This window comes from Fukomys damarensis, unplaced genomic scaffold (genome assembly GCF_012274545.1).
Source record: "Fukomys damarensis isolate Sample0158 unplaced genomic scaffold, DMR_v1.0_HiC HiC_scaffold_6, whole genome shotgun sequence".
Lineage (NCBI taxonomy): Eukaryota > Metazoa > Chordata > Mammalia > Rodentia > Bathyergidae > Fukomys > Fukomys damarensis.
The window spans coordinates 30,877,959-30,893,456 of NW_022900918.1; the positions used below are offsets into that span (position 1 = coordinate 30,877,959).

The 15,498-nt window shown below is 40.0% G+C and overlaps 1 protein-coding gene across 1 annotated transcript in view; it reads left to right on the forward strand.

Annotated features, from left to right (window-relative positions):
• Positions 1 to 15,480, forward strand: part of Hs6st3 (heparan sulfate 6-O-sulfotransferase 3) — a gene marked incomplete at its 5' end in the record, with an annotated part of 656,598 nt that extends 641,118 nt beyond the window's left edge. The window contains one exon of the mRNA XM_010631043.2: positions 14,590 to 15,480. Within this exon, the coding sequence (XP_010629345.1) occupies positions 14,590 to 15,298 (709 nt within the window). The remainder of the gene's footprint in view (positions 1 to 14,589) is intronic.
• Positions 15,481 to 15,498: the final 18 nt, after the last annotated feature.

Sequence of the window (15,498 nt, forward strand, 5' to 3'; positions counted from 1 at the left end):
TTATGCTAGAGCAGACACAGGAAATCACAGGTGCAACTAATTTTGGTTTTGACTTACAATCACCGTGGGCCCCTTGAATTTTTATGTGAAACACTCTCTTTAACATGAGTGTAAAGTGTCAGAAGTCTGTCGCTTGTCTCTCTGATGTACATTAATAGGTGATATTGATTTGAGGAAATTAATTACTAGAGAACAGCTCTCGGTGCTTACCATGTGTTTGGGAAGATTGGAGAGCCCCCTTGTGGCTGTAGTCCATCTACTCGGAAAACTGACAAGATTTTAGGTGTTGTATCACACTTCCTCTCTTTTTGGTTATATGCGTTTGCTTATTTTGAAATTATTTTCAATATAAATGGGCAGCAGCATAACACATGTCATTTCATGGAGGATGCAAATGATGATAGCAGGGGTCGGTTTAAAAAGGACCACTGCCTTTTTCCTGATTATTGCCAGAGAAATCATCAATGCAGGAGGGCATTCCCAGAGTTCACAAAGGAAAGGAATTACAGTTACATTATTCTACTTCTTAAGAAATGCCCCCCATATTTTTAATCCCCGTATTGATTACAGAAAGGTAAAAATCACCTCTTGTAGCCCTCAGCTACATTTGTATTGAAAAATCTTAAAGATTATTTTCCCAGATTAACATATATCAGAAGAGAGTGGAGAACTAAGTGTCCTCATTTGAATGTTTTAAAATCTTTAAAGAATGAATGTTGAAAGCTATTACCTCTTTGAAGTTTCAATCATGCCTGAAGAAAAAATATTTGCAACTTAAGGTCACTGTGCTCCACACTTGAATTGATGAAGGGAGCACCCAAGGCAACATTTAGACAGAACAAATTGATTTTTGCTGGGAGATTTAAATTGTTGTGCATATATATACATATGCATGTGTATATATACATATATATATATATATATATATATATATTAGATTTCTGTCGTTGCTTTATTAATTAGGTGAAATTACAGTAGTCTTCAAAGCCCACTGCAGCTGAAAGATGCCATTGACTATCCATGTGGTAAGCAGGGATTCTGGAAGGAGCTCATACTAATTATGGTGACTAAGTGGATTTGGGGGAGAACCTGATTAGGGCTCCACATTACTTTGGCATAATTTGGTTCCCCCCTATTAGTTTGTGGAATGATACTGGCATCTCATCATCACAAGCACAGAATCAAGTGTCATATATGACAGCTGAAAAGTAAAAGAGAAGGGAAAATAAGAAGGAAAAATAAGAAGGAAAGCCTTGATGTTTGGACCTAAAGAGAACATATGAAAGAAAATTTCATCAAAGGTTAAAACTGAATTTGAAGCACTGTGTATATAATGGAATATATTGACCTCTGACAGATTTTAGAGGCTATCCTCCTCCTCCACAGCAGCATGTATCCCCAACAGAGCTAAGAGACAACCTACAATGTGGGGGAAGAATTTACCAGCTGTTCCTCAGACAAAGGTCTGCTATTTAAAATATATAAAGAACTCAGAAAAATCACAGCCCCCCAAAATATAAAGACCCAATTCAAAAATGGGCATCTGAAATGAACAGACATTTCTCAGACAAAGAAGTAAAAGCAGCAAGTAAATATATGAAAAAATGTTCCACATCACTGGTCATTTGAAAGATGTAGAAGAAAACAACACTGAGATTCCACCTCACCCCACAAAGAATGGCTGCTATCAAGAAATCACACAATAACAAATGCTGGCAGGGTTGTGGGCAGAAAGGAACCCTTCTCTATTGTTGGCGAGAGTGCAGACTGGGGCAACCACTGTGGAAATCAATATGGAGATACCTCAAAGAGCTGGGACTAGAAGTCGCGTTTGACCCAGTTATTCCCCTGCTGGGTGTCTTCTCAAGACAATTAAAAGAATCATACCACAGTGATATATGCACACCCATGTTTATGGCAGCACAGTTTGTAATAACTAAAACATACAAACAGCCCAATTGCCCATCAACTGGAACTGGATAAAGAAGATTTTTTTATATAAAATGGAGTACTATTCAGCCATAAAGAATGAGAAAGTAGAGACATTTATAACTAAATGGATACACATTGATGCTATACTCTTAGTCAAATTGATAGGACACATGTGTAAATGCCAAATAGTTTCTCTGGTATGAAAAGCTAAAAGTGTAAAGAAGGATCAAAATGTATAATTGATATTGTTTAATAGGAAGAAAAGGTCTCAGGGAGTAGGGTAAATGGGAGGGGCAGGGAAAAGGTAAGGGAAAGGGAAAAATATGAGAAAAGCAAAAAAATGAAAGCAAAGTCTGTAAATAGGGAAGGGTGGAGGGGGCAAAGCAAGGGCAGGGGAAAAAATAAGAACCAAGATTCGTCAGGTAAAGGTACAAAATCCCAATGATGAATGTAACTGTATTGTATGCCTAAAATGAACCAATAAACTTAATGGGAAAAAAAGTTAAAGATAGTGTCTATTCTATTTTTCCTTCCATCCCCAGGTGTAATGAACTCAAGTTCATTATTATATAGTTATACTATATGATAGGAAGAGGGAAAGGAGACTGTGGTGTGTAGGGAAAGGTGGCTGACCACGACGACGTGAAGAAGCCTATTCTTCTTGAACTTTCTTGATATGAAGTTTTTGCAGGGCGCAAGATCTTTTAACAATCTGCTGATACATCAACTGGACTCAGAATCCACCTTGAATAAGCTCCCACTGGTGAAAGTTGGATATTCTTAACAACAATAAGGATAACAATTATAGTACATTGGAATTTGATACATATATCATGAGCCCATGCTGATATAAAAATGAGGAAACAATAACAACAAACAGCCTCTCTGGAGAATCCTAAGAAAGCAATATATCATTTCAAAAATGGATAGATAGTGGTACCACCATGCATCTGCCTTTTCTGTGTGCTCTGTACCTCACGGTCCCAAAGACACAGTGATGGGGAGTTTCTTTTTATGGAAATACTATGGCTAGAAAGGAAATGATCGCATCGAATAGCACCTTTCTGCAGCCCTCTAATCAGTGACCATCAATGACATTGGCCTCATGGAGAGGAGACGACCAGGCATTCCATGTGCCTCTAGACAGAAACCTATAACCCTGCCTATGTAGAAATAAAAGCGGACCATTTCTAACCGATTCTTCCACCTTAACATTCTAGAAGGCACACCCATCTTTTGGCATTTCTGGCTTATTCTTCTGGAACTTCTTTTACATTTGGTTTCAAAGGAACACTGAAAACTCCAAACTGGACGAAGTACTAATTTTATATTTTCCTTCAAACTCTCAACTAGGTTAGAGCAACACTGTCATGGATGACTCATGTAAGTGGCGTGCCTGGAGGTCAAGCTTTGTCATGGGGTCCATTATGTTCCAATAACCTAAGACAGTGGCATGAATTATATAACAAACAAATATTCTTAAACAGTGAAACCAAATGAGTGCAAAAGCTGTCGAAGGAAAAGAAACCCGGCTTCACTACTCTTTACTTATTGCTCCTGGGAAAATCCCTTCAATGTCTCTGAGCTTCAGTTTTTTCATCTGTAAAAACTAGAATAAGAAGACTTTCTTTGCCAGCTCTGACATAATCATGTAGCAAGGATAAAATGAAATAATGCATAAGGAAAGTATTTGAAAACTATAAAAACACTATACAAAATTTTTTTAAAGTCACTGTGGCCTTTTTTGTCATTCATAAAGCTTCTTTAATATTTACAGTTTCACTATGCTTGGGAAGCTTTTAAGGCTCTGATATTGATAGAGAAAGCAAGACTGTTAAGTGTGGAGACTGCACCTAGGATGAGGGTCTACTGGGCATCAGTTACCCCTGGGCCCTTTAGATTTCTTATGCAATAGTGTCTCCCCCAGCACTCTGAAGTAAGCACATACACCTTGGTAAGTAAATAAGATGAGAAACTATGGCTCCCAGAGGTCACCTACACTAACCAGGTCACACCGGAAGTGAAGTGAGCTTGAAATCAGAGTCTAGCTAGGCCTTTCTGCTTTGAAACCGTTGTGTTTTTACTTCATTTTAAGTCAAGTATCCAACATGCACACAATTAAACACTATTTTCTGTCCAAGTGGGTAGTTTGAGTTTTGCTTTTCTTCAATTTTCTTTTCCCAAAGCCAACTTCATGATCCACAGAGTCTCTTTGAACCCTTCTCTGAGTCTTTGTAGCATTTTGTGCTAAAAAAGGCTTACTTATTCCAGGCCAAAAAGAGACTTACAGCATAGAAGGAGCTTTGGCTTTGTCTGAATTCTCTTGCATAGCTATTTCCAGCCATCCATTATTCTTCAGAGATTACTGTAACTTTTGGCTTCTGGATTTGTTGAGTGTTAAAAACTAATGCAGCTGCATCAACAGACACAATAGGCGAATCTTCTAAAACCCTTTCATTCAGTGTAAATGTATCATGCAGCTTTGGGGATGTGCTAGGTTCAGGAAAATCATTTCTATGGCTTCTTCCAAACTGTAAGTATCTAGAAGATCCTGTGAAGTTATGCCCTCTCATACTGAGTTTAGACAGAAGTCTCTGTCCATTTGCTTTTTGCTGTGTCTTTGCAGTGTACTTCCTCTCTTCATCTTCTGCGGGTGTCTCACAAGAAAACAGATCTTTACCTTGAGATGTTCATTTTGCTTGTAGAGCTTTGTCTTCAACAAAGCCTGGCCCACTGCACCATTAAGTCACAAACTACGTCTCTAAGACCGCGTAGCTTTGACAAGATGATAAAAAAAACTGTCAAAACTGTCCTCACTTTGTGAAATCACAGACATCATCTAAAAGCCTACATAATAATAAGTCAAAGGGTTGTTTTGATGACTGAATTGGTCAGTGTAGGAATGGCACTTTGGACTGTACTTGGACATAATATGCACTCAATAAATGTTAACCATTATTATTATTAATATCATTTTTCATTTCACATGAATCCTTCCATGTTTTGTGTTAGCTTTTTCTTTAACCATTGTCTGGGAGGTGACTTCTAAGGTATTCTTTCTTTGAGGGATGGAATAGAGTTGAGGTATTTCAAGAATTTCCTTTAATATGTCAAAATAATTACCCAGTCCTGCTAGGAAAATCCTCAAATACAAGACTGTTATGTGAGAACATGGAAAAATCTAGACAGAGATGATTAAAAAAAAAACCAACTTGTGATGTTTTAGGAAAATCTGCATCAAGCTGTCAAATGAAGATATAAATATTGGAACATGTGCCTTGCTTTTTAATATCCTGATTTATTTCTTTTCCTTTCCAAATTGCCCAGTGTCTCCAACTCTCAAAGGAGGAACTTCATGGTTCCTACCACGTGTAATTCGCACATTCCCTCGAAGCAGTGCCTGGGAAATTAGCTAAGAAGAGAGCACAGCTGAACAGGAACAGCCTGATAACACAATCTGAGTGTACTATCTGCTGTTCTGCTTTGCCTGGCTGGGATTAGAGCTGGGCGAGAAGCTGAACGGGGCATTATCTCACTCCGGGGCGGCTGCAGGCTCCAGGTGGATACCCGCATGCATAAACCACGGCTTTCCTTGGCGCCTTGAGATGTCTTGGTGCCCGAGTCCCAGGGATGCAGCGCAAAGCGCGGCGCCTCTGAACCAAAGAATTACGAAAGTGCCTGAATAATGTATGAGAGCAGGACCCTCGCTGGCACATCTGAAACTGTACTGGGAGGAACTGCACTCAGCAAGATAGCGAGAACAAGCCCCTGGAACATGCATTCCCTGTGATTTATTCCTGCTGCAGCCACTTGGGGGAAAGTGAAAGCAAATGTGACAACCACCCGAAAATCATGCCATTTTTGTGAATCTGAGGCTCATAGGTTCCCTGTCAATAGAAAGCAGTGATGTGACAAGACTTAAAATTTTATCTCGCTGATAAACGCAGCCTCCTCCTCTAGGGAAGTATGAGGTTGACTGATCATCACTGAGAAATGACCTGTGTCATCCAGGAGCCTCTATTTCCTGCTTCTGTTTGTTTGGTTTAGTATCATGTGCGGCTGCCCATAATTAAAGTTGGCCGACACCTAGATGCTGCAGATAAACTGCATCTCGAGAGGATGTTTCTTTGAGGACTGACGCTGAATATAATCGGGCAAGGGACCCTCAGCTCTCTGATCCAGATGTCAGGTTTAATAGAGCTGCAGCTCTGAAGAATGAGATTGGATCCTGCAAACGTTTAGTCTCTAATTTCATATTCTAGCTTCTCATTATGTAAAAAATAAACAAATCTTCTTGGAAAAATGTTTTCCTACTGGCCTGTCTCTCAGCCCAACCTGATTGTCCTGGAACGTCTCTTACAGACCCAGGTTTCCATTGGGGAATCATCTTGCTCCCGCTGGCAGGGGTCAGAGACTGTGTCCTAACTCTCCCTTGGCTTCCGGTGGCCATGGAGGACATCAAGCCTCATAGAATGGCCTTGTCCACTCCTACTCTGTCTGTCAAAAGGTTCATTGGTAGAAACCATATTTAGTTTTGACTATAAAATGGGAATAGTTCTTTTGACTCAGGAATTCTACTCTGGGAACTTATTCTTTTCACAAATATTTATGGCCTAGGATGTTCATCACATTATTGTTTATAATAACTCCCTCAATAGAATGTGCATAATTATGCAAACCTGGGAGGTTAGTCATATAAATTATGGTGCATCCATGACTGAAATAATAGGCTTTTATGGAACACCATTGTACCTGGAAGAATAGCAAGTAAATAGAAAAATATTCATCTTGTTTTTAAAATGAAAAACACAAATTAGAAAGAGAATGTACATACTTTCAAATCTATAAAAGAAAGAAATGTACATCTGTATTCTTAACTGATTTATCTGAATGAAATGATCATAGGTAATTTTAACTTTCTTCATTGTTAAGGTTCTGCATGTCCCACATTTTCCATAGTGATAATATATTTCATCTCTTATTGGTGCATAAACAAACAATGATTAACAAAGAAAGGAAGCAAGCAAGCAAGACCAGCTAAATGTAGACTTTTCATGCATTAAAGTTGTCAGCTTCAGGAGTCAGGAAAAGGATACTGAGACAGTCTCCGGAGGGGGCCTCTGACATCCCTCTCACTCTCAGCCGTGGACAGGAGGGGAAAGGAGAAGGCTTAGAATGAGGGTCCAGCTGCTTTCTAGGTCACCTCCAGGGGAGGACGAGGTAATAGCAGCACGGTGCGCTCAGCAGTGCAGTGCCCCACTCAGTCTTCTGCAGGAGGTGAGATAACAGCATGCGGCCGTCTCCGTTTTCTCTCCACAATACTGGACATCCTTGGAACCAGTCACCCTGACACACACCATTGTTGGCCTCCTAAAGTCCTTTGTTGTGATACTTAACAATCACACTTTCCAATTTTCTACTTGCTTGGAACGTCATTCTTAGATTCCTTAATTTGTTTTCAAGGCGCGAATAAAAGGCCTTTTCATCGCTGTGTCAAAGGGCAGTGTGACTGCGTGCCGAGCTCACTGCTGCAAATCCCCTATCAGATGCAGTACAGTGCAGATAGCACTCTACTGAGATCATGAAGAATGGGCAACCTGTAATGAGGCCTAAAGAGAGTCAAGAAATTAATTCTACTCTGAACATTTGTAAAAAGGACTCCAGCACACAGGATAGCAGGACTGAGGGAGCTAAGTTTCCTTGCTCAGATGCACACCGCTCAGTTTGCAGATGGACCTATCACCTGTGTGTGCCCCATGGTGAGGGTCAGTCATCTCCTTCAGCTGCCCCCCAAGTCCTCCCTTTTCCAATGACTCACAGTGCTCTTTGGGAATTACAGAACTTCGACAAAGCTGGGTTACCTAAGCAAAACTCCTTTCAAAATCTGTAGGGCAAGAGGAATAGGAAGAAATTTATTATTTTCTATAGATTTCAAAACACCTGGAAGTCTGAAAGAGTGGCTGATAAAAGTCTATGTATTTATTCACTCCACCAACACTGGCCAACAGGTGACGTGCGAAGTCATGTGGTGTATGTTGTAGAAAGGAAAGGAAAGGCAAGTTTCTCTCTCTCAGGGTTGGTAAATCCTGTTCAAGTGATGAGGTATTCACTAGCCCACTATGATAAAGGTGATAAAGCGGGGGGTTCAAGCTTTGTTGGGGGTATTGAGGAAGAAATCCCTTCCACTACGAACATAAGAGATGGCCAGGTGGGATAATTCCTTCTTGATGTGGTTTTTATGAATATGTAAAACTGCAGAGTGTAGAGATATTAATTTTGTTGCTTGGTTTTATACAGGTTAAGCTAGTGGTGGAGGGAACGTACTCACTGATCTACTGAGAGCCTAGCTCTTTGTAAATTCTTTTGCTTGTCTTCTCTTGAAATGGGCAAGTGAATGCTGTTTTAGTCACCACTGGTGAAGCAATTTCTAGTGATTTATATTCCTTTCCACACCACACGGATGAGGGTGCTACTTTTGCCTCTGTCTGTCGCAGTATTCAAAGAAGAAGATTAGGTGATAGAGAATAGAAAGGAGGAGAAGTAGCATAGAGAACTGATTTCTTCTCCACACCCACAGCTCTTGGTTGCCCCTGCTGCTCTCTTACCATGGCTGCAGAATATCTCTTGGTTTGTCTGCTTTAGTCTAGCTTTAACTGTAATGCTAAGTGAAACTTCCTAAATCAACACTTTTTTTTTTCTTTTTTTGGTACCAGGGATCGAACTCGGGACCTTGCGCTTTCAAAGCAGACAGCAGAACCACTGAGCTAAATCCCCAGCCCTAACACTTTTTCTATTTGAGCAATTCACAGTTGCATCTCAGCCCAGGACAATTTGGTCTCAGCAGCCTTCACTGGCATGTTCCCTCCACCACTCACTCATATCTGGAGCAATCTAGTGAAATACCCAGCGTGAACCTCCTGGCCTACCCAGGCTATATGGCTGATGCTTAAATGTTTAGAGAGTTCTCTTCAATAGTCTTTGTCTGCTCCTAATTAGCTTTTTTCTACCCTTCCACACCTGTGCCAATCATACTTGTAGGTATTTTTTTATATATATTCTCCAATTTTTTTACACCAGCAGACACTCAATAAGCATATGTTAATTAAATCACTGGCTAACTAAAGAAGGGAGCAAGTTATACAATAACCTGCTAAGTGAAACATAGCTTCTTAAAGCAGTCAGGATAAATAGTGGTAGTTTAGCATTAAAAAAGAAGTAAATAAGCTAGGCATGGCAGCCCACACTTGTAATCCTAGTAAAGGCTGAGGCAGGAAGATTCCAAGTTCAAGCCCAGCCTGGACAACTTAGCAATTGAATGAGGCTCTCAAAATAAAAAAAATAAAGATGGCTGGATGTATTGATCAGTGTGAAGGCTCTTGGTTCAATCCCAAATACTTAAAAAACAAACAAATAAATAATAAAAATAAATTGTTGCCATTTATCCTATATATGAAAAATATTTGACTTTGTACCTTGTCTGTATTGAATATCTCTCTACATATCATCAGCCATCACAAGCAAATGCTAGATAACTTTAGGAGATTTTCTATCATTTTTACTCTTCATACACATAGTAAGTACTAAAAATAGTATCAAATTATTTTTATTAACAAAAAGAAAGACATACCTATCAAAGCAGTTCACCTTAGTTGTTAAAAGGCATTTATTGAATGAAATCATTTTCTTTCATCAGTAATCACTTATTGAACATCTCCTGGAAGTAGGATTTTGTGTTAGGCATTATGGGACACAAGGTCCAAGGTGTGGTTATCGAAAAGGAACTTGACATCTTTAGTGTGACGAAGACTATGACATAAAAGTCAAAGGTAAAATACAGGATGGAGGAAAACAGAGACCCAAAAGTCTGGGGAGGTGGATCCAGGCCTTGACCGGGGCCAGGAGGTTCGAGCTAGATACACATGAGCAAAGGAAGAGGCAAAGACTTTCAAAGGGAGAGGAGGCAGCAATGCCCTGTGTTATATTTTGAGTTCTTTAATGTGAGCACAGCAACATAACAAAAGCAATTGTAAAGCAGGCATGGAAAAGTGATGTTCCATGTCTTTGAACTTTATTAGGCCATGGTAGCCCATATGCTAATGATCACTTAAAATAATCACTGGACTAACAAAAGTACCCAGTTCCCTCATCTTTCTCACTACTCAAGTATTTGCCATTCTTACCCTGTGACCGCAAGAAAGACATTTCTAAAGAGCTTAAACTACTTTAGAGTTAGATTTTATTAAATGAATTCACCCAAGCTTTTGATGAAAAAGGTGGCAAATGAAAAATCTGTGAACAGGATGCTGTCACCAAGGCAACCAAAGTTATCTGTCTTAAGGATTGTTCTGGTCCAAGGACATTGGCAGAACTTTCCTTTAACTTAGTAGTTAACATTTCTTTTAGTTCATAGTTTAACATTTCTTTTACTTCATCAAAACTGTTGGGTGCCCAACATGCCTTTAGAACAATGTCTTATTAATTTCTGTGTCCTCCATAACTAATCTCAGTGCTTGGTAAATAAAGGAGAATAAATGTTTACAGAGTTATGAATGAATAAATGAATGGATAAGATGAGGAACATTAATTTACTTATTTATTTTTCAAAAATATGGAAAGTTTTAGATCAACTATCAGGATAAATATATAAGCAAGTGCTAATCTGTCTTAAGAGATTGAATTAGAAGAAATAAAAGTCAATTAATATCTTTTGTATTATGGCTACTACAGCCTTTGAGTTGATTATCCTTCCTTTTTACTTTATTGTAACATTTGAAAACAGGTTTTCTTTTCTTTTCTTTTTCTTTTTTTTTTTGTACTGGGGATTGAACTCAGGACCTCAGGATTGTCAAGCAGGAGCTGTGCTGCTGAGCTATATCCCCAGCCCTAGAAAATAGATTTCCTTATCTCATTGCGCTGTTGAACAAGTGAGGCCTAAAAAATAAAGCTGCAGATTTCAGTAGTAGTGAATCCTTTAAGTATTTTCATGAGAAACTGAATCAGGAGTTAAGGAAAAGAAACTGAGACTTGATTGTTTTTGAGTGGGGAAGTCTGTAGTCAGCCTTCTGTCACTGTGAGAAAATACCTGAGATAATAAACTTAGAAGAAGGAAATGTTTATTTTGGCTCATAGTTTCAAGGGTTCCCGTCTGTGATTATTTGGTACTGTTTATTTTGAGTTCATAGTAAGGTAGCACATTATTCATCTCATAGTGTCCAGGAAGTGAAAGAGAGTGAGAGAGGAAGTGGCCGGGACCTCTTATCCCCCTTCAAAGGCATGACTTAACTTTTTCTCGGGCCCCTTCACTTCTTAAGTTTCACCACTTTCCCACTGCTCCAAGCTGAGGAGTGAGCCATTAGCATATGGAATTTTGGGGGACATTTCAGAATAGATACAATTCTATGCATTCCAAAGTCCCTAATTTGGTGGATGTCTTCCTAGAGATTTTGTTAAGCATTGCTAAATTCAGCATCACGCTAAATAAAGTTAAATTTGAATCCAAGACCACTTTACACCTAATCTTGTTTCATTTATCTTGAAGACAATGTAAACTCCCCAAAGGAACAAAGTTATCAAAAAGTCAAAGACCAATTTTTCAGAAGGAAACAAAAACTTCTTCATATTCCAGCAGTCTTCAGTTAAATGTAATTCTTTGTAATTCACAACTCCAAGAGCCTGCAACTCTTAGGGTTATTTCAAAAATCTAGATCATATAAAATTGGAGAGACATAAATAAGATTGAGTCTTATAAATTGATTGGGTGGCTTTTTGTTGTTGTTTAAATCCTTTTGTAGGACTTCCATTTTGTCTAGTTACAGGGAAGTTAGAAATTTTCTACTTGTGGTCTAATTTGACTCAATTCAAAGATCTTTCTGATTTAAATTCTTCTGTCCTGATATATTTGGCATCCTTAACCCACTGGCTTATGTCACAATCATCATTATTCTATTCATGTAGTTATTGGCCAATTGTTTTGTGATATAAAAATCTGTCTTCTGCTAAAATTGAAATGGAAACACATCTCCACATGGGCTATGGCAGGATTAATAATGGCACGTCACTTAATGTTCAACAATAGTGATAGCCACTCTGAGAAAAACTTAATGGCCAGCATTTCCTTGTGGAGCCCAGAAGCTACAGCAGCCTTTTTCTGATTCCCCTCCTGAACTTTTAGGACATTTTCTTTTACTGATAGAGGTTATTCCATCACTTGACAAGACAATCAAGTAATGTAAGATGGTAATTGGCAGACGCCAAGGCTCAGGCTGTTCTATCCTTAGCAGTTTCAATAAATTCTTCCTCACAATGTAAAGGGAGGGGAGTGTTATTTGACTTTGAAGTTTCTTTAACTCATTTCAAAATGGACTGACTTGCCTACTGGTGATGCTGTACATTCAAAATAACTAAATATAGAAGAGGGAATAGTTTTAAATACTGTTTTCATAACTTCTTTTCAAAAATCAGAAACACAAACATTTCACCATTAAATTCTTTTTAATTCCACGGTGTTGAATGGACAGGTCCTTTTTTTTTTTTTTCTATCCAGTTTAGCTCGGCCAATTACAGCTAATGTTAAGCTAAGTATTTCTTATGAAATGATATGTTTTCTTTTAATGAAAGAGTAGGGGGAGAGGGGGAGAGAGGGAGAGGGAGAAAGAGAAAGAAAGACAATAAAATCCAAGTTCTGAAATTTATTAGCAAGGTAACCTTGCGTAGCTTATTTCATCTCCTCAAATCCTTGGCTCATTCAGTAGCAAGTGGAAAACAGAGCAATGTGCACTTACCTCCTTTGGATGTTGAAATAGACCATATTTTTAGCACAATGCCTGGCACTTATCAAGTTCAGAACATTACAGGTTTTTGGTGCTGGCCTATGGGGAGAACATTTGGCATGAGAGTGTTTCAGCAGATTTAGTTAAGTAAAACTCTCATCAGTGCAACTTAAGACAATGTTAAACTTTTTATACCCATATCTCAAAAAGAACTTTTGGTGAGTAGTACAGAAGTGATTAATTAGAAAATCTGAGTAAAGTATCTCCATTAAATAGATTATAAGCCTTCCACAGTTGAAGCTTCCCACACGTACTTCCTAAGCCCTTTTGGCTCCCTTCCTTGGGAATTAGGATGTGTTCATTACCCTTCATTTCGTTTCTCGGTGTCCCTCTCTTATCTCCATTGATACTTTGCTATTACACGCACACCAGAATAGGATATAGTTGTCTTTTTCCTCTTCTCTTTTCATCACTCCCTTTAAAGTGATGATTAAATATTCCTACCAAAGGTGACTCGGAGGAGGGAGACACAGGAGCTCTCTTCAGCTTAGAACTTGACCTGATGTGATGGCCTCCTTCTAGAATGCCAAGTGGAGATGAGTGTTGGAGACTAAAGTGGGCAGAGTGACTTCCCGGCCCCTCTGATTTTTTTTTTCAGTTTTTCAAGGATTAAAACATCATTTGGCTTAATTATAGAGTCAGACACACCACCACTTATTTTCAAGTGAAGATATCTACTTGACAGCAAGGATGGGCCCTACAACTGCTTGATAGCAGAGATATTTGACAAATAGCAACACGATGCAGAGATTACCAAAAGTCATTCCTCAACAGATTCTCTAAGTGTCAATCTGTGTCTGTATTTATTTTAGTGTCAAGTTTCTTCAAAGAGCAGATACTACGCAAAAATGGCCTGGTTTTGTCCTGGCCAAGCGTTGTGGGCCATGTTGGGACCATTGGACAGCAGCCAGGCAAACCCAGCCCCAGCCGTGGTCCCAGATTTCTGTATCTCTGAGTCACTTGCACAGGGGTCAGAGATGACCTGCTGTTCTTTTCAAAACATTTTAGGACCACTTTTGTCTCCCCAGGATCTCTCTGAGTCAATATGAGTGATCCTATATTTCTGGAGCAGGTACACTGCGATGGGCCGAGAACTAGATTAAGGTGAACTGGGATCAGACTGGTGTTTGTGGAAGGGCAGAGACTAAAGTGGGATCTTAGAACAGAAAAACAGTTTGGAGGCCTGTGTCCAGCATGTTCCTCTGTGAGGTCCCTTCTATGGCTTTTGAGACAAATGGACCTCCAGGGTTTTCTTCAACACACCTGGTGTCAAGGTTGGGTAGCTAGCTGATCCTTCCCTGACCCTGCCTACCTCATAATCAGAGTAACAGATTAAGGAAAAAGGGTGGACAATTGGGTTTCAGCCTTGCCATTTTTAGTCCCACGACCTTGAGTAAATCACTTCACCTCTTTGCATGTTTCCCTCTGGATAGGACCCCATCTACCACAAAAACCTGTTATAAGGGTCAACTACAGTGGCAAATGGATAATAAACTTTAAAAATCATGATGTTGTCTTCAAATGTCAGACATTGGCATTAGTAATTTGTCAATGAATAATTGCTAAATGAAGGAATGATCCAATCTTTCCATGCCATCTCTCTTTATGCTTGAATGGGGACAAAAGGCTGGAAAACTTATTATTGAAAACTGACCTTGGTGTCTTCATGGAAATATGTGCACATACACCCTATAGGTGCAAATCCAGGCAAATGATCTACCTTGAACATTTGGCAGAAGAACCATTAACTCAGCATTGATGTAAAAATCACGAAGTTTCAGAATCGCAGTGTTAGAGTTATCAACTACTCTTCCTCTATTTCTTCCAGGAATTTCTATTACATCACAATGTTGCGGGATCCAGTGTCACGGTACCTGAGCGAGTGGAAACACGTCCAGCGAGGGGCCACATGGAAAACCTCTCTCCATATGTGTGATGGAAGAAGTCCCACCCCTGATGAGCTGCCCACCTGCTACCCTGGGGATGACTGGTCTGGGGTCAGCTTGCGGGAATTTATGGACTGCAGCTACAACCTAGCAAACAACCGCCAGGTGCGCATGCTGGCTGACCTCAGCCTAGTGGGCTGCTACAACTTGACTTTCATGAATGAGAGCGAGAGAAACACCATCCTGTTGCAGAGCGCAAAGAACAACCTAAAGAACATGGCCTTCTTTGGGCTCACGGAATTCCAGAGGAAGACACAGTTTCTCTTTGAAAGGACATTCAACCTCAAGTTCATCTCCCCTTTCACGCAGTTCAACATCACGCGGGCTTCCAATGTGGAAATTAATGAGGGCGCCCGCCAGCATATTGAGGAGCTGAACTTCCTGGATGTGCAGCTTTACGAGTATGCAAAAGATCTCTTCCAGCAGCGCTACCACCACACCAAGCAGCTGGAGCACCAGAGGGACCGCCAGAAGCGGCGGGAGGAGCGGAGGCTGCAGCGGGAGCACAGGGCCCACCGGTGGCCAAAAGGGAATGGTGCCTCAGAGGGGGCCGTCACCGAGGACTACAACAGCCAGGTGGTGAGGTGGTGACCCCCTGGCCGCTCCTTTTTCTGGAGGGGGAGATGAGAAGGGGCACTGACCTTCTGTTGCATTACCCTGGAGAACTTGGGCCGTTCTGAGGACCTCTGGCTGGATGTGGCTTCATGGGGGCATCTACTTCCTCTGTCTTCATTTTTATCCCCTTGGAGATGATCTACCTTGTTCTTTTTTTTTTTTTTTTTTTTCTTTAC